Genomic DNA, 23,304 nt, shown 5'->3' on the forward strand with positions numbered 1-23,304 from the left:
CCATAGGGTCACAGAGTCGGACACAACTGAGCAACTAAGCCCAGTACAGCACACATGATAGTACTGTTTAGTTTTTTGAGAAACCTCCATACTGTTTTCAATAATATTGGGCTACAGGAATTTATATTCCCACCATTATATGAGGAGTTCAGTTTCTCTACATTCTCACCAGCATTTGCCGTTTGTGTTCTCTTTTCTGGTAGCCATTGTGACAGATGTGAAGTGATACCTCATTGTGGTTTTGATTTGCATTTTCCTCATGATTAGCGGTGTTGAACATTGCATGCCTACTGGCCATCTGCATGTCCTCTTTAGAAAAAGATATATTCAGGTTTTGTGCCCAATTTAAATCATATTTTTAAAAAAGATTTAAATACTTATCTTTGGTTGTTCTGGGTCTTAGTTGCAGCATGTGGGATCTTCAGTCCTTGCAGCATGCAAATTCTTTGTTGTGCCATGTGAGATCTAATTCCTTGACAAGGAGTTTAACCTAGGCCCCCACCTCCAGGGAAGTCCCTAATCAGCTTTTTTTAAAAATATTGAGTTGTATGGGCTGTTTACATATTTTGGATATTAACCCCTTATTGGTCATATTATGTGCAAATATTTTCTCCCATTTAACAGGGTGTCTTCTTATTTTGTTGATAGCTTCCTTTGCTGTGCAAAAGCTTTTAAGTTTAATTAGGTACCATTTGTTTGTTTTTGCTTTTATTTTCTTTGTCTTAGGAGACAGATCTAAAAAAATATTGCTACAGTTTATATCACAGAGTGTTCTATGTATTTTCCTCTAGAAGTTTTGTTTCCAGGCTTATACTTAGGTCTTTAATACATTCTGAATTTATTTTTGTTTTTGTATGAGAAAATATTCTTATTTCATTATTTTACATGTAGCTGTTCAGTTTTCTCAGCACCAGTTGTTGAAGAGACTGTTTTTTCTCCATTGTATATTCTTGCCTCCTTTCTCATAGATTGATTGAGTATGGATTTATGTCTGCATTATCAATTCTGTTCCATTGATTTATGTGTGTATTTTTTGTATCAATGCCATACTGTTTTGATGATATGATACTATAGCTTTGTACTATTGTCTGAAGACAGGAAGCATGAGTCCTCTACTTCTGTTCTTTTTCTCAAGATTGTTTTGGCTATTCCAGATCTTTCATGTTTCCATAAAAATTTTATTTTATCTTGGCCACACTGCACAGCTTGTGGTATCTTAGTTCCCTGACCAGGGATTGAATTCAGGCCTTCAGTGGTGAAAGCATGGAGTCCTAACCCCTGGACCACCAGGGAATTCCCTCCATACAAATTTTAACATTATTTGTTCTATTACTGTGAAAAATACCATTGGTATTTTGATAAGTATTGCACTGAATCTGTACCTTGCCTAGAGTGAAAGTGATAGTCACTCAGTCATGTCTGACTCTTTGTGACCCCATGGACTAGATAGTCCATGGAATTCTGCAGGCCAGACTATACAGTCCATGGAATTCTGCAGGCCAGAATACTGGAGTGGGTAGCCTTTCCCTTCTTCAGGGGATCTTCTCAACCCAGGGATCATACCCAGATCTCCCACATTGCAGGTGGTTTCTTTACCAGCTGAGCCACAAGGGAAGCCCAAGAATACTGGAGTGGGTAGCCTATCCCTTCTCCAGCAGATCTTCCCAACCCAGGAATCAAACCAGGGTCTCCTGCATTGCAGGCAGATTCTTTAACAACTGAGCTATGAGGGAAACCCTCATAGTTAAATGAGTTAAAGTGGTCATTTTAACAATATTAATTATTCTAGTCCAAGAACATGGTACATCTTTTCATCTGTTTGTGTTACCTTCATTTTTTTCATCAGTTGCTTATAGTTTTCCAACTGCAGGTCTTTTACCTCCTTAGATAGGTTTATTCCTAGGTATTTTGTTCTTTTTGATACAATAATAAATGGGATTATTTCCTTCTTTTTTAAGTACATTGTTTTTAATTTTATTTATTTATTATTGGCTATGCTGGGTCTTCTTTACTGCAGTCACTTATTTCTAGTTGCAGGGAGCAGAGGCTGCTTTCTCGTTGCAGGGCATGGGCTTCTCATTGCAGTGGCTTCTCTTGTTGCAGAGCATAGCTCTAGGGCATGTGAGTTTCAGTAGCTGTGGCATGTGGGCTCAGTATTTGCAGCTCTCAAGCTCTAGAGCACAGGCTCAATAGTTGTGGCACATAGGCTCAGCTGCTCTGCGGCATGTCGGATCCTGCTTGGTCGGGGATTAAACTCATGTCTCCTGCATTGGCAGGCAGATTGTTTACCACTTAGCCACCAGGGATTTCTTTTTCTGATAGGTCATTGTTAGTTATAGAAAAACAACAAATTTCTGTGTATTAATTTTATGTCTGCAGCTTTACCAAGCTTTACCAAATTCACTGGTGAGGTCTAGTTGTTTTCTGGTGGCATCTTTAGGATTTTATATGTATAGCATTTGTCATCTGCAAAGAGTGACAGTCTTCTTCCTTTTAAATTTAAATTCCTTTTGTTTATTTTGTCTGGATTCTATGACTAGGACTTCCAATACTATATTAAATAAAAATAATAAGAGTTGGCATCCCTGTGTTGTTCCTAATCATTGAGGAAATGCTTTCAGCTTTTCACTGTTTTAGTATGATGTTAACTGTGGGTTGTCATTGACTGTCATTATGTGAAGATATGTTCCCTCTGTGCCAACTTACTTGAGAAAAATGTCATAAATGAATGTTAGTGTTGTTCAATCACTAAGTCATGTCCGATTCTTTGCAACCCCATGGACTACAGTATGCCAGGTTTCCCTGTCCTTCACTATCTCCCAGAATTTTCTCAGACTCATGTCCTTTGATTAGGTGATGCTATCCAGCCATCTCATTGCCTGTCACCCCCTTTTCCTCGTGCCCTCAAACTTTCCCAGCATCAGAGTCTTTTCCAATGAATTGGCTCTTTGCATCAGATAGCCAAAGTTTTGGAGCTTCAGCTTCATCATCAGCCCTTCCAATGAATATTTCAGGGTTGATTTTCCTTAGGACTGACTGGCTTGATGTCCTTGCTATCCAAAAGACTCTCAAGAGTATTCTCCAGCGCCACAGTTTGAAAGTATCAATTCTTTGGCACTCAGCCCTCTTTTCGGTCCAACTTTCACATTTATACATAACTACTGGAAAAACCATAGCTTTGATTATATGGACCTTTGTCAGCAATATGAAGTCTACTTTTTAATACACTGTCTAGATTTGTCATTGCTTTTCTTCTTTTAGTTTAGTGGCTGCAGTCACTGTCAACAGTGATTTTTGAGCCCAAGAAAAAAAAGTCTGCCACCATTTCCACTTTTTCCCTGTCTATTAGCCATGAAGTGATGGGACCAGATGCCATGATCTTAGTTTTTTGAATGTTGAATTTTTAAGCCAGTTTTTTCGCTCTCTTCCTTTACCTTCATCAAGAGGCTCTTTAATTCCACTTCCTTTTCTGCCATTAGCATAGTATCATCTATATTTCTGAAAATGTTAATATTTCTTCTGGCAATCTTGATTCTAGCCTGTGACTCTAGCCCAGTATTTTGTATGATGTATTCTGCAGAGAAGTTAAATAAGCATGGTGACAATATACAGCCTTGACACACTTCTTTCCCAATATGGAAACAGTCCGTTGTTCCATTAAGGTTCTAACTGATGCTTCTTGAACTGCATACAGGTTTCTCAGGAGAAAGATAAGGTGGTCTGGTATTCCCGTCTCTTTAAGAATTTCCCACAGTTTGTTGTGATCCACACCGATAAAGGCTTTAGCGTAGTCAATGAAACAGAAGTAGATGCTTTTCTGGAATCCCCTTGTTTTCTCTGTTTCCAGCAAATGTTGGCAATTTGATCTGTGGTTCCTCTGCCTTTTCTAAATCCAGCTTGTACATCTGGAAGTTCTTGGTTCACATACCATTTAAGCCTAGCTTGAAGGATTTTGAGCTTTGCCTTGCTATCGTGAAATGAGAGCAATTATATGGTAGTCTGAACATTGTTTGGCACTGCCCTTCTTTGAAATTGGAATGAAAACTGACCTTTTTCCATCTTGTGGCCACTGCTGAGTTTTCCAAATTTGCTGACATATTGAGTGCAGCACTTTAACAGCATCATCTTTTAGGGTTTGAAAAAGCTCATCTGGAATTCTATCACCTCCGCTAGCATGTAGTAATGCTTCCTAAGGCCCACTCGACTTCACATTCCAGTATGTCTGGCTCTAGGTAAGTAACTATACCATCATGTTTATCGAGGTCATTAAGACCTTTCTATACAGTTCTTCTGTGTATTCTTGTCCCCCCGCCCTTTTTTAATAATTTTAAATTTATTTATATTCTGCTTGAAGGATACTTGCTTTACAGAATTGTGCTGGTTTATGCCAAACATTCGGAGAAGGCAATGGCACCCCACTCCAGTACTCTTGCCTGGAAAATCCTATGGACAGAGGAGCCTGGTAGGCTGCAGTCCATGGGGTCGCTAAGAGTCGGACACAACTGAGCAGCTTCACTTTCACCTTTCACTTTCATGCACTGGAGAAGGAAATGGCAACCCACTCCAGTGTTCTTGCCTGGAGAATCCCAGGGACGGGGGAGCCTGGGGTGGGCTGCTGTCTATGGGGTCACACAGAGTCGGACACAACTGAAGCAACTTAGCAGCAGCAGCAGCAGCAGCAGAGTCATACAGCAAATTCCCATTGGCTATGTGTTTTACATATGGTAATGTAACTTTCCATGTTACTATCTCCATATATCCCACCCTCTCCTTCTTCCTGCCACCCCCATGTCCAAAAGTCTGGTTTTTGTGTCTGTGTCTTGATTGCTGCTGCTGCTGCTAAGTCACTTCAGTCGTGTCCAACTTTGCGACCCCATAGACGGCAGCCCACCAGGCTCCCCCGTCCATGGGATTTTCCAGGCAAGAGTACTGGAGTGGGTTGCCATTGCCTTCTCCCTGTGTCTTGATTGCTGCTCTGCAAATAATTTCATCAGTACCATCTTTCTAGATTCCATATATATGCCTTAATGTAAGGTATTTGTTTTTCTCTTTCTGACTTACTTCACTCTATATAATAGGCTCTGGATTCATCAACCTCATTAGAACGGACTCAAATGTGTTCCATTTTATGGCTGAGTAATATTCCATTGTGTATATGTACCACAACTTCTTTATGCATTCATCTGTTGATGGACATCTAGGTTGCTTCCATGTCCCAGGTGTTGTAAATAGTGCTGCAGTGAGCTTTGGCGTACATGTGTCTTTTTCAATTTTGGTTTCCTCAGGGTATATGCCTAGTAGTGATAATGCTGGGTTGTATGGTCGGAGAAGGCAATGGCACCCGACTCCAGTATTCTTGGCCTGGAAAACCCCATGGATGGAGGAGCCTGGTGGGCTGCAGCCCATGGGGTCGCTAAGAGTCAGACATGACTGAGCAACTTCGCTTTCACTTTTCATTTTCATGCATTGGAGAAGGAAATGACAAACCACTCCAGTATTCTTGCCTGGAGAATCCCAGGGACCAGGGAGCCTGGTGGGCTGCCGTCTATGGGGTCGTATCGAGTCGGACACGACTGAAGCGACTTAGCAACAGCAGCAGCATGATGGTTTTATCCTAAGGAATCTCCATACCATCTTCCATAGTGGCTGTATCAATTTACATTCCCATCAGCAGTGAAAGAGGATTCCCTTTTCTCCACACCCTCTTCAGCATTTATTGTGTGTAGACTCTTTGGTGATGGCCATTCTGACTGGTCTGAGGTGATATCTCTTTGTAATTTTGATTTGCATTTCCTAATAATGAGTGATGTTGAGCATCTTTTCTTGTGTTTGTTAGTCATCTGTATGTCTTCTTTGGAGAAATGTCTTTTTCCCACTTTTTGATTGGGTTGTTTGTTTTTCTGGTATTGAGTTGTATGAGCTTCTTATATATTTTGGATAGTACTCCTTTTTCAGTTTTTTCATCTGCTATTATTTTCACTCATTCTGAGGGTTGTCTTTTCACTTTGTTTATAGTTTCCTTTGCTGTGCAAAAGCATTTAATTAGGTCCCATAATCATATGGGATTTTTGAGCATAAAGATAAAAAAATTTTTTTTTATTTCCATTATGTTATTTTATTTCCATATATTTATTTTTATTTCCATTATTATAGGAGGTGGGTCAGGGAGAATCTTGTTGTGATTTTTGTCATAGAGTGTTTTGTCTATGTTTTCCCCTAAGAGTTTTATAGTTTCTGCTCTTCATTTAGATCTTTCATCCATTTTGAGTTTATATTTGTATATGGTGTTAGGAAGTGTTCTAATTTTATTCTTTTACATGTAGCTGTCCAGTTTTCCCAGTACCATTTATTGAAGAGGCTATCTTTGCCCCATTCTATATTCTTGCCTCCTTTGTCAAAAATAAGGTACCCATGGGTTTATCTCTGGGCTTTCTATCTTGTTCCATTGGTCTATATTTCTGGTTTTGTGCCAGTACCATACTGTCTTTATGACTGTAGCTTTGTAGTATAGTCTGAAGTCAGGAAGGTTGATCCTCTAGCTCCATTCTTCTTTCTCAAGATTGATTTGTCTATTCGGGGTCTTTTGTATTTCCGTATGAATTGTGAATTTTTTTGTTCTAGTTCTGTGAAAAAATGCCATTGGCAGTTTGATAGGGATCACATTGAATCTGTAGATTGTGTTTGGTAGTATAGTCATTTTCACAATATTGATTCTTCCTACCCAGGAACATGGAATATCTCTCTATCTGTTTTATGTTCTCTTTGATTTCTTTCATCAGTGTCTTATAATTTTCTGTATACAGTTCTTTTGTCTCCTTAGGTAGGTTTATTCCTAGATATTTTATTCTTTTTGTTGCAGTGGTGAATGGAGTTGATTCATTAATTTCTCTTTCTGAGTTTTTCATTGTTAGTTTATAAAATGCAAGTAATTTCTGTGCATTGATTTTTGTATCCTATGACTTTGCTAAATTCACTGATTAACTTACAGTAACTTTCTGAAAGTATCTTTAGAGTTTTCCATGAATAGTAGCATGTCATCTGCAAACAGGGAGAGTTTTACTTCTTCTTTTCTGATCTGGATTCCTTTTATTTCTTTTTCTTCTTTGCTTGCTATAGCTAGGATTTCCAAAATATGTTGACTAATAGTGGTGAGAGTTGGTACCCTTATCTCATTCCTGATCTTAGAGGGAATGCTTTCAGTTTTTCACCATTGAAAAACTGATGTTTGCTGTGGGCTTATCATATACAGCCTTTACTATGTTGAGGTAGGTTCCTTCTATGCCCCTTTTTTGAAGAGTTTTTCATCATAAATGGGTAGTGAATTTTGTCAAAGATTTGTTCTACATCTATTGAGATTATTATATGGTTTTTATCTTTCAATTGGTTTATATGATGTATCACATGGATTGGTTTGCGAGTATTGAAGAATCCTTGTATCCCTGGGATAAACCCAACTTGATCATGGTGTATGATTGGCCACCTCTTCTTAATCTTTTCTCTTTCTGTTAGGTTCTTGCTGTTTCTGTCCTTTATTGTGCCCATCTTTGCATGAAATGTTCCCTTGGTATCCAATTTTTTTTAAAAGACCTCCTCTAGTCTTTCCCATTCTATTATTTTCTTCTATTTCTTTGTATTATTCACTTAAGAAGGCTTTCTTATCTCTCCTTGCTTTCTCTGGAACTCTGCATTCAGTTGGGTATATCTTTCTCTTTCTCCTTAGCCTTTTACTTCTCTTCTCTTCTCAGCTGTTTGTAAGTCCTCCTCAGACAACTATTTTGCATTTTTGCATTTCTTTTTCTTAGGGACGGTTTTGGTCACTGCCTCCTGTACAGTTTATTATCTATCAGATCTATATCTTGAATCTTTGCATCACTTCCACTGTAAAATCATAAGGGATTTGATTTAAGTCATACCTGAATGGCCTAGTGGTTTTCCTTACTTTCTTGAATAAAAGTTTGAATTTTGCAGCAAGGAGTTCATGATCTGAGCCACAATCAGCTCCAGGTCTTGTTTTTTGCTGACTGTATAGAGCTTCTTCATCTTCAGCTGAAAAAAATATAATCAATCTGATTTTGATATTGAGCATCTGGTGATGTCCATGTGTAGAGTCATCTCTTGTGTTGTTGGAAGAGGTTCTTAGCCATATTCTGTTTGCCTTTACCTTGCTTAATTTTGTACTCCTAGGTCAAACTTGCCTGTTCCTCCAGGTGTCTCTTGACTTCCTGTGTTTGCATTCCAGTCCCCTATAATGAAAACGACATCTTGTTTTGATGTTAGTTCTAGAAGGTCTTGGAGGTCCTCATGGAACCATTCAAGTTCAGCTTCTTTGACATTATTGGTTGGGACATAGAATTTGATTACGGTGATGTTGAATGGTTTCCCTTGGAACAAACCAAGATCATTTTGTCATTTTTGAGACTGCACCCATGTACTGCATTTTGGACTCTCTTGTTGATTGTAAGGGCTGCTCCATTCTTTCCAAGGGATTCTTACCCACAGTAGTAGATATAATGGGTATATGAATTAAATGGATTTTGAATTTTTCAAAAGCCTTTTTTTACATGTATTGGGTTGTTCATGTTTTTAATCTTCAATTTGTTAATGTGGTGTATCACATTGGTTTTCAGATATTACAAAATCTTTGCATACCTAGGGTAAATCCCACTTGATCATGGTGCATGATCCTTTTATAGTATTGTTGTATTTAGTCTACAGTTATTTGATTTACTAGTATTTGGTTGAGGATTTTTGCATCTATGTTTATCAGTGATAATGGCCTATAATTTTCTTTTTTGCAGTATCTTTGTCTGGTTTTGGTATCAAGGTGATTCTGGCTGCAAAGGACAAGTTCAGAAATGTTCCTTCCTCTACAGTTTTTTGGAATAATTTAAAATGGATAAGCATTAACTCTTCTGTAAATTTTGGTAGACTTGATTCATGAAGCCAACTGGTCCTAGATTTTGTAATTACTGATTAAGTTTGCTTACTGGTAATTGATCTGTTCATATTTTCTATTTCTTCCTGGTTCAGTCCTGGAAGATTGTACCTTTTTAAAAATTTGTCCATTTCTTTGAGGTGGTTCATTTTATTGGCGTATAGTTTAATAGTGGTCTCTCATGAATCTTTATATTTCTGTGATGTCAGTTTTAACTTCTTCTGTTTCAATTCTGATTGTATGGATTTGGTTTCTCTCTTTTGTTTTTTAATATATCTGGCTAAAGATTTATCAATTTTGCTTATCTTTTCAGAGAGTGAGCTTTTAGTTTCATTATTCTTTTCTATTGATTTTTTAGTCTCTAATTTATTTCTTCTCTGATCTTTATGATTTCTTTTCTCCTGTTTATTCTTTTTCTAGTTCCTTTAAGTGTAAAGTTAGGTTGTTTGAGATTTTCTTTTCTGATTTAGCTTTTATAAGTGTAAATTTCCCTCTTAGAACAGGTTTTGGTAAATCTTATAAATTTCAAATCATGTTTTCATTTTATCTTTAGGTATGTTTCTATTTCCTGTTTGACTTCCTCAGTGATGCATTATTTAGTACTTTATTGTTCAGCCTCTATGTGTTTGTGTTTTTTTGCAGTTTTTCTTTTTTTGTAGTTGAGTTTTAGTCTCACAACATTGTGGTCAGAAAAGATGCTTCACATGATTTCAGTTTTCTTAAATTTACTGAGGATTGTTTTGTGGCCAGCATATGATCTCTCCTGGAGAATGTTCCATGTGCACTTGTAAAGAAAGTGTATTCTGCTGCACAATATTCAGATGAATATTCTATGTATATATGAATTAAATCCATCTTTTCTAATGTGTCATTTTAGGCTTATTGATTTTCTGTCTGGATGATCTGTTCATTATGTAAGTAGGATGCTAATGTCCCCCACTAATATTGTGTTACTGTTGATATCCCCCTTTATGTCTGTTAATATTTGCTTTATGCATTTAAATGTTCCTATGTTGGGTGCATATGTTGTTACATATAGGTACAATTATATTTTCTTCTTGGATTGTTCCCTTGACCATTATGTACTGTCCTTCTTTGTTTCTTGTAACAGTCTTTATTTTAAAGTCTATTTTGTCTGATATAACTTTTGCTACCTCACCTTTTTTTTTTTTTCCACCCCCTCACTTTCAGTCTGTGTATATCTTTAGATCTGAAGTGAGTCTCTTGTAGGCAGCATCTATTTGGGTCTTGTTTTTATATCCATTCAGCTACTCTGTGTGTTTTGATTGGAGCATTCAGTACATTTACATTTAAGGGAATTATTGATATGTATGTTATTATTGCCATTTTGTTAATTATTTTGGAGTTGTTTTGTGGGCCTTTATATTTCCCTTTCTTCTTTTGTTCTCTTGTGATGTGATGACTGTCTTTAGAGTTATATTTGGATTCCTTTTTCTTTTTGTGTGTATATATGTTATAGATTTTTGGTTTGTGGTTACCATGAGGTAAATAGGTGTATGAGTATGTGTATTATTTTAAGTTGCTGATACCACAATGTCAGATGCATTTTAACCACCTTGCATTTGTACTCTCCTCCTCTCATAATACTGTTCTTTATATCATATTTTACATCTAAATGGTTTCTGTATTCTTTACGTGTTTATTGTTGATATCAGTGGTTTTACTACTTTTGTCTTTTAACCTTCCTGATAGCTTTGTGCATGGATGGTCCTGGGGTTTTTTCCAGACTACTGGAAGGCAGAGCAAGTCTTAGAGTCTAGTTGCGGGATCCAGGGATTCTAGGGCTGGTGTCAGATTACTGCCAGTGGTAGGTGGGTTTCTGACACAGAGGCTGGGGTATCCAGAAGCTTGAATTGGCCTGCTAGTGGGCAGAACCAGGGCTAAGTTTGTCTCAGGGGAGGGTATGGCCTTTTGGTCAATGATCTGGGTCTGCAGGCTGCAGAATTGTGATTTTTTTGCATCTGGTGCCTGCCTATGGTGGGTGGAGGAAGTTCCTGGGCCCTCTGTTGGTAAGGGCTGTGTCCAGAGGCAGCTTCAGGCTCATGGGGTCTTCAGGCAGCCTGTCTGCTGATGGATGGCCCAGTTAGTTGCATGGCCTAAGGTGTCCCAGGACTGGTGACTATAGTTTGTTGGGGCATGTTTGGGTCCTAGGGCTAACTAGAGGGAGAATTCCGCAATGACACCTGCCAACACCAATGTCCACATGGTAGAAGGAGCTCCCTAGAATGGTTGCTGCCGGGGTCCAGCCCCGGTGGATCCAGGGAATTCGAAGGGTGGACGGCGTTGGCGTGGAAAGACTTGTTTGTTTATTAATGTAAGATTAGATTAAGAAACTATAGTGTAATAAGAAGATTAAGTGGAGGAAGAGGGCTGAATAGCTTGGTTTACGCGGAAGGCCAATAAAATTCCAGACAAGGAATTTGCACCATCTACGTTGGGCCACCGGCGCCCGCTTGAATATCTAAGGGTGCCTCGCCTTAAGCTCCCTTTCGTGCTGGTCTTAACAGCCGGGGCAAGTAAGTAGACCTGGCGAGCCTCCGCGCCCCAGATGGAGATTCAGCCTGAAGTTAAAGTAAAGAGCAGAGAGAGGGAAGGGGAGAGAAGAAGAGAGAGAGAGACATGGGGGGAGCCAGAGTCCCAAGAAACCAGGCCGAGAGACTAGTTCGAGAAACTGGTCCGAGAAACTGGCCCCCATCCTTTATTGTTCAGAAGGCCTTTTATACTTTCGATAAAACACGGAGATCAATGGGTAACACAAAATTATGTAGCGTTCCCAACCCAGATTCTTTCCGTATATCATTTTGTATACAAAAGGTCTCAGGTGATTTACATTATCTTCTGGCCAAGAGGCTTGTTAACACTTTTTAGCTCTCTTCCTTAATGAATGTTAATTTTGTTTCCCCTGAAGTGTTTTTCTTTAATCTACATTTCCTTAAAGCATTAAAGTTACGTCTCTATAGAACAAAGGTGCAGTGGGATATAACAAAGAAGGTACTTAACTCGAAGATCTAATGTTGCTAATACCAGGTCTACTACTTGTTTTTCTATATACCAACTATATCTAAAAATAAAGGATATGAAAATTTGGCAGCAAGCATTGACTCAACAAATGAAACTCTTAATCAGTCCTATTCTAAAGATTTTGACTCTTCGGAAGCCCCTACATTCCTAGGATGTTTTAAGCTTCCTGTGCCTCCTGCGGTCAGGAGGCCTCAAACAATCACACTCGCAGAGTCCTGCAGGCAGGCTAGAAAGCCATCGGAGGGGTTTTTTGGATTGAAACACTCTTTCAAATGCAGAAGACTAAAGCCCTGAATTGACTTTTTCCAGAAAATGTCAGAAGAGTGGAAAAGCAGAGCACAAAAGCCGGCAGATTTTTGTTGGGGTACGTGCTTAGGAATTTCCAGAGGGGTCCCTGAAGTCTGAGCACGCCTTGCGTATGTCAGCTTCCTTCCTCATGACCTTGTCACGGGCGGGCTTCCTCACACTGGCTCCCGGCAGGTTGCCACTGGTGTCTTTGTCCCCAGGGTGAGCTGCAGTTGCCTCCTACCTCTCTGAGAGACTCTCTGAAACCAGCAGTTAGATCTGACCCAGGTCCCTATGAAATTATGACTTTTATTTTGAGATCCTGGAAGGTGTGAGATTTTGTGTGCACCCTTTACAAGTGAAGTCTATATTTTCCCCAGTCCTCTGGTACCTTCCAAAAGTAAGCTCCACTGACCTTCAAAGCCAAATAAATGCTCTGAGGGTTCATTTTCCTGGTACGGAACCCCTAGAATGGGGAGCCTCACATGGGCTCAGATCTCATACTCTTATGGGAGAACCTCTATTGTGGAATTATTGTACAGTTTGTGGATATCCACCTAGGGATATGGGACTTGACTATATTGCAAGTCCACCTGTCCTACTCATCCTGATGTGGTCCCTTCTTTTGTCTTTAATTGTAGATGATCTTTTCTGGTTGGTTCTGGTCTTTTTCATCAGTTATTGTTCTGCTTATCATTGTTATTTTGATGTGCTCATGAGAGGAGGTGAACTCATCCCAGATAGGTTATAATAAGATAATCGGTATAATTCTCTGTGCTATACAATATATTTTTGTTGCTTATCTGTTTCATATATAATAATTTGTATCTGTTAATGCCATATCCCTAATTTGTCCCTCCCCCTTCCCTTTCCCCTTTGGTAACCACAAGTTTGTCTTCTGTATCTGTGTCTCTTTATGTTTTATATGTGCATTCATTTGTGTTACTTTTTAGATTCCACATGTAGATTATTTCATACAGTATTTGTCTTTCTCTGACTTATTTTACTCAGCAAATATTCCTTAAGTCTCTCCCTGTTGCTACAAGATGGCAATATTGCATTCTTTTTTATGGTTGAGTAATATTCCCTTATGTATATACCATGTCTTTTTAAACCAGTCATCTGTTGATGTATACTTGGAATCAACCCAGTTGTGGCTAGTTTGTTTTTAATCTACATGCACTATAAATATCGTGGCTGATTATCAACAAAATGAAGCTTCTGTTGAGCTGGATTAAGTTTAGTCGCTCAGTTATGTCTGATTCTTGTGACCCCATGGACTATAGGCTTCTCTGTCCATGGCATTCTCCAAGGCAAGAATACTGGAGTAGTTTGTCATTTCCTTCTCCAGGAGATCTTCCCAACCCAAGGATCAAACCTGGGTCTCCTATATTGTAAGCATCTCTTTACCAACTGAGCCACCAGTGAAGCCCATAGGCCAGTTGTGCAGAGGAAGTGCTAGTTTTCTTTGGATGTTAGGAGCACAGAAAAAACAGAATGGTATGGACAAAAATGCATCCAATCCTTTTTTTAAAGCAAATTTAACTGATAATTCAGTATAATCACAACCATAAAAAGTCTTATGAAGTCAAATCATGGAGGAAGTAATGATCAATTTTTCCATAGTCATAATAGAAAATTTTTTATTGCCTGTCATATGCCAGGCTCTGTACTTATTCATTGGATAAATACATTTTAGCCGCCTACTGTGTGCTAGGTACTTAAATAGACTCTGATAAACAAAATGGACATATTACCTACCTTTATTTCATATTCACACTAACTCTACACCAGATATGTTATGGTTACTTAAATTGAAAATCTGAAGTGTTAACTAGTCCAGAACTGCAGAGTTAACTGTCCAGAATTACACAGCCAGTAGATGATGGAGGGCTTCCCTCATGGCTCAGCTGGTAAAGAATCCACCAGCAATGCAGGAGACCTGGGTTCAATCCTTGTGTTAGGAAGATCTCCTGGAGAAGGGAACAGCTACTCACTCCAGTATTCTGGCCTGGAGAATTCCTTGGAATGTATAGTCCATGGGGTCACAAAGAGTCAGACATGGCTGAACAAGTTTGGCTTTCTTTCACTAAATTGTAGAGCTAGGATTTGAATTCAGGTCTGTGTGGTTCCACAGACCACATTTTCCTTAAAGCTACAATAATGTGTACAAATATGTGACTGACGTAAGGGAGTACAAACACATACAAAGATACATAAAGGCATGAAATGCAATAATATGCATTGCCTAAATGAACTCTGCTGTTTTATATGGCTTAGATAATCTTGGCTAAATTGTTGCTGCAGTCTCCTGTTTGCTCCCCTACAATCTGTTCAAAACATAGCAGCTAGTGACCTTAAAATACAAATCCTATTTAGTTACTCTTCCTGTACAGACCCTCCAACGGAGTGCCTCCTCCCATATCCCATCCCTCCTACCTAACTTGAAGCAACCATAGTCATTGTTATCAGTTTGGTGTGTATTCTTTCAACTTTGAGTATTCATTTGCAACCTTTTTATTTAAATAGGATCATAGTACACATATTATTCTGCAGATTGCTTGTATTTTCAGTTGAATGCCCTATGTTCCTAACATAAAAATTTATATTCCTTTGATATATATTGTTACAAAGTAGCATGAGGAAAGCTGTTATTGATTCCAAATTACACTGCTCTTTTATCATGTTGCTATATGATGATTGATTTTATATTCATAAAACAAGCAGCATCTTTTATAACAATTACCTTTTTGTATCTGCAGCATAAAATAACTTACTTTAAAAAATTACTGTTTCCATAGGAGTGAAATATTTGTCATGTTGCTAGATTCATTATTAGAGCATAGATTCTTAAATTATAAGTAATTGTTAGAATTTCTTCTTTTATCATAGTTAACTTCCAGTCAAATATTTTCAACTGCTCTTGCCTCCACTCTTTAGTAGACATGTTAAGGCTATGTAAAGTAAAATGAAGAACTGAGAGCCAATCATGGAAGCAGGATATTATTTGATAAGTGAATTGTGCCACTGTGGGTAAAAACTGCAAACCACAGCTTCACATTTGCTTTTGATGGAAAATATGATTTTCAATATATTCTATTTCATTTTTTTTCCTTATTTTAGTTCTTTTGGATTTATTTTTTTTAGTTTTTTATTTTTTAAATTTTAAAATCATATATTAAAATCTTTTTATTTTTAATTACAGTCTCGAGTTATAGCTGTGCTTGATTGGGAGCTTTCAACCATTGGTCATCCTTTGTTAGACCTGGCTCATCTCTCCATGTTCTACTTTTGGCCAAGGACTGTTTCATTGGGAAATCAAAGCCATCATTTGCAAGAAAACATAGGTATGAAAACATAATGTTGCCTAAATTTCTGTTAAGGTAAAATTGTATTTCTCTCCATAATTAACAAAAGATAATTTTATAATCTTAGATAACCAGCTTTTATTTGTTTCTTGAAATGTTTTTAAATCATCTTTTTCAATTTTTTTAAAGTGTGCCATTCCACTTTAAGTAATTTGTGACAAAATGTAATTATTTCTATATAGTATCCTTTTGGAAATAAATACTTGGAGCATGTTTTGCTTTGTAGAAAATGGTTTTATATTCAATTTTATATGTATTATGACATTTAAAATTATTCACCCTGACATTTTTATTAAAGTTCATGGTATGTACTGTTTTTATAGGGATACCATCAATGGAAGAACTGATTTCAATATATTGCCACTGCAGGGGAATTAATCCTAATCTTCCTAACTGGAATTTCTTTCTTGCCCTTTCATATTTTAAAATGGCTGGAATAGCACAGGTAATTAATTTTTTAGCATGTGTTTCACTGTTACTTACTGATGTACTCTTGAAAATATTTTTGGTTTTGGGGGGTGTTACATTCTTTTTTTTTTGGCTTGGCTTGTGGAATCAATTCCCTAACCAGAAATTGAACCCAGGCCCCTGACAGTAAAAGCACAGAATCTTAACCACTGGACTAGAGAATTCCCTTATATAATATCTTCAGATCAATTTATTTTCCACAATGACAAATACCAAACATGGATAAAATATAAATCCAGAGTTTACAGAATAGGAATTTGGCAAGGGAAAAAGTTGAGTAGCAAATGTGGTATAATAGACCAAAAAGATGGAGGAAGGGAGAGAGAAAGACACAATGACAAAAAGAAGAAAAGCATGTGAAAATTGGTTATTTCCTGAATATCAATATAAGAAAGAGCTAAACTCCTAATGTGATGTCTGATTCAGATTGTAAAGCCATTCATTAATCAGGGCTGATGGTGAGGAAAGAATTATCATTGTATTTCCCAAAGCCTAGCACGGTACCTAGCATACAGAAGCCTCTTAATTATGTTTTTGAGTGAAGATAAGCAAACTGTCTTTTTTCCTAATAATATGACAAATTTTGAGAGAAAGTTGAATATAAGTACAGTTTTTTTTTAATTTACAGTTTAAACAAATGCATTCTTCATTATACTACCTCGTTAAACTAATTTTTCATTAACCTAAGTTTGAATCTTTGTTTATTTAAGAAATTAAGATGCTTCATCACTGGCAAGGGGTTAGGATTTATAGGAAGAACAAGTAAATAAGAGATTTTAGAAACAAAGGGAATGGGAAAAAAAAGATTAAGGTAAATTATGGTTATTTTTCCCTGTCCTCAGAGTCCATGCTGTCCTCCAATACTTGAAATATCTTCTAAGAAATTGTTGTGTTACATCTCATCCTGTAGTTTAGAATCATATTAATCATATTAATTAATCTTGTTGCTTGGATGGATTTCTCACAATAAGGTTTATGGTATGTTTCTGTATTTGTCAGTTTCCACAAAAAAGATACCAAATAGGCTTTCAAATTAAAATGGATTTTCATTTCAAATGAAAACTTGACATGGTTTATGATTGAAATTAATATGTCATAAACTACTCTATGTCATAAACTATATAGTAGTAACTTTAGAGATGATCATAAACATTCCATGTTAACTAGAAATGTGAAATTGGATTACAGTGTTAATATTGTACAAAGAATTATATACAGAAATAAACTAATGAAATTCAGTTGATACTGTTTGGGGCAGGGAACCAGAGAATATATTATGATGGAGGCACAGAATAGGGAGAGGTAAGAAAAAAAAAAAAGTTGAGCATTCCACTAACACTATTCAAAGGAGAAGAGTTTCACCTTAATTAAAGGTCCAAAAAAGGGGATACAGTATTCTTAGAAGTCATTTCATTGCCTTCTTTTTGTTTTGTAATTTTTAATTTTATTTTAATTTCTTTATTTTATTTTTTTTTTCTCCACTATGAAGGTAGAACAGTGATCTTTAGAGATGATGTAACTTGCCAATTTGGTTTCTTTGGTAACTGCTGAAGTAATTTTGAAGTTTGGTTTGATTTCCAGCTATAATTCTGTTATGATTAGAGTATGTTAGCCAGAAGATAAGCGTGTAATACTTTCATTTGGAGTGGCATGATTTTTCCTGCATGTAAATTAATAGAATTGATAGTCTGATTTATATCTTAGTAGTTTGTAAGTTTAGTGATTCACATAGCTGGGAAACTGGGAAGACTGGATAGCTGAAGAATACTTTTCATTGAATTTTAATCACTTTGTGTTAATTTACTTATAGGGCATTTATAATAGATATCTTCTGGGAAATAATGCATCTGAAAATAGCTTCCAGTATGCCAATGTTGTGCAACCTCTGGCAGAAATTGGATTGCGGCTCTCAAAAAGGCAAGCAAAATATAGATTCCGTGTTTAATTCAAATAGAGCCTGTATTAGGTATGTGAGGGTCATAAGCTTTAGAAGGATAGGGATTGTTTTTATTGCTTACAACACAAGGATTACTGCTGTCAACCATGGCTATTCTTTTTTTTTTTTTTTTTAGTAAATCTCTTTTATGCTTGAAAATAAGTTGACTTCACATATAAAGAAATATCAATTTAATATTAAGAGGTTTCTCTTTTGCCAAGTGGAATTATAAACTTTTAAGGATATTGATAAAATTCTGAAATGTTCCCTTCTAATGTTTGTTACTTACATATACCTATTTTAAATTACGTATTATATAAGATGATTTATTAAGCTTAAAAATGTTGCTCTCTTCCACCATCAAATTGCATGAAACTGTATTCAGACATTTAAGCATCTTTTAATTCATATGTCCATTAGTGGGGCACTTCTGAGGCATCTAATACACTTTTTCAAACCATACCTCCATATAACAAGTGTGATGCAAGGGGAGGGTAAATTAGGGGATTGAGATTAACATATACACACTACAATACATAAAATAGATGATCAACAAGAACCTACTGTATAGTGGAAGAAACTCTACTCAATATTCCCATAAGCTTTATGGGAAAAAAAATCTGATAAAGAATAACTATATGTATATGTATAATTGAATCACTTTGGTATACCTGAAACTAACACATTGTAAACCAACTACTCTCCAATGTAAAATAAAAGTTAGAGGAAAAAAAAAAAAAAACCAGTGTGATATATAGCACTTACTGAACGCGTGAATCATGTTGCCCCTGGAAATTTTGCCCAAGCCACAAGTTTCCATGACATCACCTTGAAAGTGAAAGTGTTAGTTGCTCTGTGTGTCTGACTCTTTACGACACCATGGGCTGTAGCCCTCCAGGCTCCTCTGTCTGTGGAATTCTCCATGCAAGAATACTGGAGTGGGTTGCCATTTCCTTCTGCAGGAGAACTTCCTGACCCAAGGACTGAACCCAGAGCTCCTGCATTACATGCAGATTCTTTACCGTCTGAGCCACCAGGGAGGCCTGACATCACTTTAGGACCATTGTATTTTACACTTCATCTTATACATGAATATTTGTGATCTCTATAACATAATAAATGACAGTGCTGCTCTTCATAATGATCTTTAAAGGTCTTACTTATAATGACATCCTGCAATTGTATTTGTGAGGCAAATACTGAGAGTGTCTAATTCTATTTGTGTCCAATTTCTTTGCCTTCTTGTTTAGATATTTTGATAGGTGAATTCAATAAAGATTTTAAACTCCCATTGATTGAGGTCATGCCAGGCTATGTTTTCTCCAAAAAGTGCTTTAAGCACTAAAGTTTAATGTTCAAAATAAAGTGATTCTGCATTCCTCTCATAACCATGAAAGGTTAAAAAAAAAAGCTCCAAAATATGGAAGCTCTGTCTGAGAGATATTTACGGGGAATTGGGGGAAGACTTCACATTCTATTCAGAAATCTGTAATAATGATTTTGGACATCTTTGTAACTTTTTTCTTTCTTTGTAATTTTTTTTTAAATAAAGATCTTTCAGCACTGCACTTCCACAGACTGATACTACCTGTCAGTTGTTTGTACAGACTAGGACAGGTCAGGACGTTCTTACTAGGGTGAAGCAGTTCATGAAACAACATATCCTCCCAGTGGAAAAGGTAAGTATTCTATAAATAAACAGAATGTATTTGCACTTCAAGACTATTGATGAATTACTTCTGTTATCTCTTCTTCTAGGAGTACCCTGGTATCATTTCTTTGCAGTCAATCCTTACCTAGATGCCCCTTCTCACCTTAGCACTGAACTGCTACAGAGCCTAATCCTGAAAAATTCCAAGCTTCTATAATATGCCAAGGGAATGCCACATAAATCTGTGGAATTAAGACTAAGTCGAAGGGAATTAGCTGTTTGTAAAGTTAAGATCTTTGAATAGAGTGAAACATTACTTTGAGGGTCTTTCCTAAGGCAGTGACAGCCTTTTTTTTCTTTATGAGCCCCTTTGAAAATTAAAAGGAGTTTATGTTAAACAAAAAGGGCATACCCAGAAAATTTTGTATATTATTTGAAACTGTATATGGCTACTACCACTGTTCCCCTCACAGGCTTCTGTTCTAAGGTGTACAGTTCAGTTCAGTCGCTCAGTTGTGTCCAACTCTTTGTGACCCCATGAATCGCAGCACGCCAGGCCTCCCTGTCCATCACCAACTCCCAGAGTTCACTCAGATTCATGTCCTTCGAGTCAGTGATGCCATCCAGCCATCTCATCCTCTGTCTTCCCCTTCTCCTCCTGCCCCCAATCCCTCCCAGCATCAGAGTCTTTTCCAATGAGTCAACTCTTCCCATGAGGTGGCCAAAGTACTGGAGTTTCAGCTTTAGCATCATTCTTTCCAAAGAAATCCCAGGGCTGATCTTCAGAATGGACTGGTTGGATCTCCTTGCAGTCCAAGGGACTCTCAAGAGTCTTCTCCAACACCACAGTTCAAAAGTGTTAAGTTTCAGTAAATTCACTGAGAGTAGACAAGCAATGTGACACACTCATTCATTCAGTTAACAAATAATAATTGGGTACCAAGTAATGGATTAGGCACCTAGCAAGCCATTGAAAGTAAAAGGAAGAACAAGAAGACAGGACTTTGTACTCCTATAGAGCTTATACTTTAGCATGAAAGAAAGGCATTAAGAGATGATAAATGCTATGAAGAAAAGATAAAAACTATTATGACTGTATAAGGCATTCCTGCCTCAAATTAGGTGGTCTTGGACAAATAACTTTATCTCTCAGAGGCCCAATTTCTTTATCTACAGTATGAATAGGTATGACTATGTACATAATAAATTCCCATTTAAATCTTCTGTGATTCTGAGAGCTCTAGAGCTAGGTGAGACAAATTAAATAGGAAACTGAAAAAGACTAAAATTCTTTCAACAAAAATTGTCAGTGTTGATATGTGTTTATAGAGCAGTTACTATTATTGCTTGAATTATATGAATAATTATAATATTTTTAGTGAAGATCCAGAGTAAGATGAATTTGGCTCACAGTGTGGAATATAGCTTAATATGAAGAAGTGCTTTCCAAAATAGTCACTTCTTAAATGTGGTCAGTGGTTAAGGTATCACTTTGCAGACTTTCTGCTCTAGTTAGTATATATACAATTTTGAGTTTTAAAATTCTGAACTTCTGATGACCAGAATGTAAGACGGTACTATAAATCTTGTAGAGGAAAACATAGGCAGAACACTATCTGACATGAATTGCACCAATATCCTTTTGGATCCACCTTCTAGAGAATGAAAATAAAAACAATTGGAACCTAATTAAACTTAAAAGGTTTCGCACAGCAAAGGAGAAAACCAAAAACGAAAAGACAGCTCACAAAATGGAAGAAAATATTTGCAAATATGGAACCAACAAGGGATTAACCTCCAAAATATACAAACAGCTCATGCAGCTCAATATCAAAGAAACAAACAATGCAATCAAAAAATAAGCAGATCTAAGTTGGCATTTCTCCAAAGAAAACATGGCTGAAAAGCATATAAAAAATATGTTCAATATCACTACTTATATTAGAGAAATGCAAATCAAAACTGCAGTGAAGTATCACCTCACACCAGTAAGAATGGCAATCAAAATCTACAAACAATAAATTGTGGAGAGGGTATGGAGAAAGCAGAAACTTCCTACACTATTGATGAGAATGTAAATTGGTGCAGCCACTATGAAGAACAGTATGGAGATTCCTTAAAGAACTAACAGTAGAGCTACCCTATGATGTAGCAGTCTCACTCCTGGGCATATATTCAGAGAAACTCTAATTCAAAAAGATACACCCCAATGTTCATAGCAGCACTATTTATAATAGCTAAGACATGGAAGCAACCTAAATGTCCATCAACAGATGAATGGATAAGGAAGATGTGGTACATATATACAATGGAATATTACTAAGTCATAAAAAAGAATGAAATAATGCCATTTGCAACAACCCAAATGGACCCAGAGATTATCATGCTAAGTGAAATAAGTCAGAGAAAGACAAATGTCGTATGATATCACTAATATGTTGAATCTGAAAATATGATGCAAATGAACTTATGAACTTATTTATAAAACAGAAACAGATTCACAGACTTAGAAAACAAACATGTTTACCAAAGGGGAAAGGTAAAAGAGAGGGATAAATTAGGAGTTGAGGATTAACATATATATATTACTATCTATAAAATAGATAATCAACAAGGCAGACTGAAATCTTGGACGAAAATCCCCTTGAATTAACAATAAATTTTTTTAAACTGTATTTTTGAAAGCACAAAAATAGGAAAAGTGCACATCAGGGGACTAAAGGTTTTGAAAAGAGAATGGAAATTGGATTTGGAAAGCAGGATGGATCATACCAAAGACTAAACCTTAACAGAAAGCCACATTTCAAGAGAATTTCACAGTGAGAGAGGTCTTTAATACAGGTGGTAACCAATTTTTCCTTTTTACAATGGACCCCCTATGATTGCCTGTTATGAAGAGCAAGAATGAGAACAGTCATATCTAGAAAATAAGATTATACCATTTAATACACTAACATCTTAATATTATATATCTTTAGTAGTAAGACTCCTGATGATTTTTTCTTAATGCTTTATATATGTTCCCAACTTATAACAGGAAAAAAATAAGGTTCAATTTATGCTCTTCTAATGACCTTTTAGATTTCTTTGGATATCATAAAGTGAGAACATGAGAACCCATTACCCATTAAAATGTTAAAAGGTGATTCTTCCTGGAGGGGAGGGAGAGGGAATTGGTGGTAATCAAAAGTTATAAACTTCCATTTATAAGATAGATAACTAGGAATGCAATACACAGCATGATAAATATAACTTACAGTTACGTGTGAAAGAAATTTTTTCTATTTCTTTAATTTTATATCTATATGAGATGTGTATATTCACTAAATATTGTGATAATCATTTCATGATGTGTGTTAGTCAAGTTATTATGCTGTATACCTTAAATATATACAGTGCCATTCAGTTCAGTTCAGTTCGGTCACTCAGTCGTGTCCGACTCTTTGTGACCCCATATATCTCAATAAAACTGGAAGAAAAAAGGAAATGAAATAAAGGCAATTCTTCTTATTTAAAATGAATAAGGATTAAAATAGCATGTAGAACAGAAACTAGCAACATGACATACTTGAGAACACACTTTTAATATAATGGTAACATTAGTCATATTTTTTACTGA

The 23,304-nt window shown here is 36.6% G+C and overlaps 1 protein-coding gene across 1 annotated transcript in view; it reads left to right on the forward strand.

The window, feature by feature from the left end:
• ACAD11 (acyl-CoA dehydrogenase family member 11) overlaps positions 1-23,304 on the forward strand; it is a 113,760-nt gene that overhangs the window by 39,357 nt on the left and 51,099 nt on the right. The window contains exons 6-9 of the mRNA XM_018051271.1: positions 15,468-15,609; positions 15,954-16,075; positions 17,909-18,015; positions 19,587-19,713. Coding sequence (XP_017906760.1) covers positions 15,468-15,609; positions 15,954-16,075; positions 17,909-18,015; positions 19,587-19,713 — 498 coding nt within the window. The remainder of the gene's footprint in view (positions 1-15,467; positions 15,610-15,953; positions 16,076-17,908; positions 18,016-19,586; positions 19,714-23,304) is intronic.

This window comes from Capra hircus, chromosome 1 (assembly GCF_001704415.2).
Source record: "Capra hircus breed San Clemente chromosome 1, ASM170441v1, whole genome shotgun sequence".
NCBI classification, from domain to species: Eukaryota; Metazoa; Chordata; class Mammalia; order Artiodactyla; family Bovidae; genus Capra; species Capra hircus.